The sequence below is a fragment of the Aureococcus anophagefferens genome (assembly GCF_000186865.1).
Source record: "Aureococcus anophagefferens unplaced genomic scaffold AURANscaffold_227, whole genome shotgun sequence".
Classification (NCBI taxonomy): Eukaryota; class Pelagophyceae; order Pelagomonadales; family Pelagomonadaceae; genus Aureococcus; species Aureococcus anophagefferens.
Window position 1 is genome coordinate 3,677 of NW_008705765.1, and position 2,745 is coordinate 6,421.

Here is a 2,745-nt window from a genome sequence, read left to right on the forward strand (position 1 = left end):
CGGCGCGGCCGCCTAGATCTGGCTCGGGTAGAGCATCACGCGGACGGGGCCGCCGATGGCCTGGGGCGGGAGGTTGCGGCGGAACTTCGCCCGGACCACGCCGCTGCTGCCGTGCGCGCGCATGACGCGGCCCCAGATGACGCGGAACTTGGTGCCCTTCTTCTCCGTGTGGGCTTTGTAAATGTAGGCGATGCGCTTGCCGAGGTAGAACTGCGCCGCGTTCTGGTCCTGCACGCCCTCGACCTTGATCAGCGACGTCGACACGTATTGGTTCCGGAGGCCCCGCTTGTAGCCGAGGACGACGCCCTTGACGTACAACCGCACGCTGCCCTTGGAGTCCGACATGTTCCTGCGGGGGGGGACCGGGACGTCGAGGGGGGGTCCGCGCGCGATCGGGGGCGAGGCGGCCCGTCGGCGCGCGCGCGGCCGGTCCGCCGCGTTCCCCTCTCGAGCGGCGCGGCGCGGTGAGCCGTGTACGGCGGCCGCGCCGCTGCGGCGGCACGGGCGGCGCAAAGACGGCGGCCCGCGCCCCCCCCGCCCGTCTCCGGCGACGCGGCGCCGCGGCCGTCCAGCGAGAGCGTGGGCGCTCGCCGACGTCGCGCCACCGGAGAACGCCGTGGGTGTTAGCACGCGCCGCTGTCGTCCGCACCGCGTCGTGTCCGCCGGAACGCCAACGTGTGACTCTCGAGAAACGCGCGCACGCCGCTTTAGGTGGACGCCGGCTCATGCGCTCGGCTGATCGCTCGATCGGCGAGGCGGGCGAGGTGCGCTCCGGCCAGTGTTGGATTTGGCCGGGGGTAAAGTTTCCAACCCGGAGCCGCCCGGCATGGTCGAACGAATTACGTAGTAGAGCGTGGGCTGCCCAGATGGGCGCCGGCGCATCCTCCAGCGCCGACAGCGGGTTCTCCGACCCGCGCCGCACGCCCCCGCGCGAGACGCGGCGCGTCAGCTTCTCCGACGAGGAGCCCAAGGCGCCGGCCCGCTCTGCTGCCCCCGGCAGGCCCAAGCCCGTGGGCACGGCGAGCCGCGGCAAGTACGCCGACGCCGAGCTCTACACCGTGAAGCAGCGGCCCGGGTCGTCGCAGTCGCGGGCGTCGCGGCGGCGGCCCGACGACGGGCCCGCGCGGAGCGACGGCCCCCCGGCCGCCGGCCCGTCGGCCGAGCTCCTCGCCGAGGCGTCGCGCGCGTGCGACCTCGCGACCATGTCCTTCCTCCTGCGCACCCCCCAGCCGCGGGCCGCCGTCGCCGCGGGCCTGCGCGCCGCCGCGGAGGAGGGCGAGTGCGAGGCCGTCGAGCTCCTGTTGGGCCACGACGCCAGGGCCGCGCGCGTCGCCGACAACGCCGGCCGGACGCCGCTCCACTTCGCTGCTTTATCCAAGAAGCCCCGCGCGCGCGACGTCGCGACGCTGCTGGTCCTGGCCGACCCGCGCGGCGGGCGCGAGGACCGAAAGGGCGACACGCCCGCGCACGTCGCGAGTCGCTGTGTGGAAATCAAATCTTCAACCCGACTTCAATGTGCGCGTATGCGACCGTTTCGACGCAAGGCTTTCTGCTGTGCTTCGAAAACTTAACCAGAGCAATCGATTCGTCCAAAAATCAGCCGAATCGACTTCGATTTGACCGAGATAGAGAGTTCTGAAGTTCGGTGGGGACCCCCCAAACCAGTGGTTGATTTCCACACAGGCGAGCCGCGCGGGCGCGGCCGGCGCGCTCGAGGCGCTCGTCGCCGGCGGCGTCGACGTCGACGCGAAGAACCGGCGGGGCGAGACGCCCGTCATGGTCGCGGCGAAGCACGGCCAGGGCGCCATCGTCGCCTACCTGCGGCAGGTCGTGACGACGCGGCGCGCGGAGACGGCGCGCGTCGTCGCCGTCTGGGAGTGCTTCTTCGAGAACGCGGCGCGGCGCGCCGTCTTCGGCGACGCGCCGACGAAGCCGACGAGGTCCGCCGCGTCCTTCGGCGACGCGCCGACGAAGCCGAAGAGGTCCGCCGCGTCGACCCGGGCCGTCGCGCAGGCCCGGGCCGCGCCCCGGGCGGCGACGCGCGCGTGGACCGAGGCCTGGGACCCGACGCACGAGCGGCTCTACTACGTCGACGACGCCTCGGGCGAATCCGTCTGGGAGCGGCCCGCGGGCGGCCGCGTCGCCGGCGACGGCTGCGGCGGCTGGCGGCGGTGCTGGGACGACGGACGCCGCGCGTACTACTACGCGGACGGCAACGAGACGCGGTGGCTGCCGCCGGCGGCGCTCGAGGCCGCGCTGGCCCAGGCGGATGCCACGGAGTGCTACGACGTCGCCTCGGGCCGCACCTACCGCCTCTCCGCGTCCACGGGCGTCGCCGAGTGGGACGACGACGACGACGACGACGACTGGGTCCGGGCCGTCGACGCGGCCACGGGCGTCGCCTACTACAAGCGCGGCGTCGCCGGCGAGGCGGCCTGGGAGGCGCCGCCGGCGAGCGGCGCGCAGGGCGCCGAGTGGGTCCTCGTCGACGCGGAGCAGCCCTACTGGCTCCACGAGGCGAGCGGCGCGTCCCGCTGGGAGCGGCCGCACATGCGGTGCGCGGCCGACGACGGCGGCCGCTACTTCCTCGACCTCGCGTCGGGCGCCGCGTCCTGGGACCCGCCGGCCGAGGCGCTCCTCGCGCCGGACTGGACGTTGTGCTACGGCGACGGCGACGCGCGGCCCTTCTTCTACCACGACGCGAGCCGCCGGTCCTCCTGGGCCGCGCCCTGGACGTCCGAGAGA

The 2,745-nt window shown here is 74.1% G+C and overlaps 1 protein-coding gene across 1 annotated transcript; it reads right to left on the minus strand.

The window, feature by feature from the left end:
• Positions 1-12: 12 nt before the first annotated feature.
• On the minus strand, positions 13-345 carry AURANDRAFT_34909 (hypothetical protein; the record flags this gene model as incomplete). The annotated part of the gene is made up of 1 exon (XM_009044289.1): positions 13-345. One exon carries the CDS (start codon positions 343-345, stop codon positions 13-15), a length of 333 nt encoding a protein of 110 aa, XP_009042537.1.
• Between the last annotated feature and the right edge of the window lie 2,400 nt (positions 346-2,745).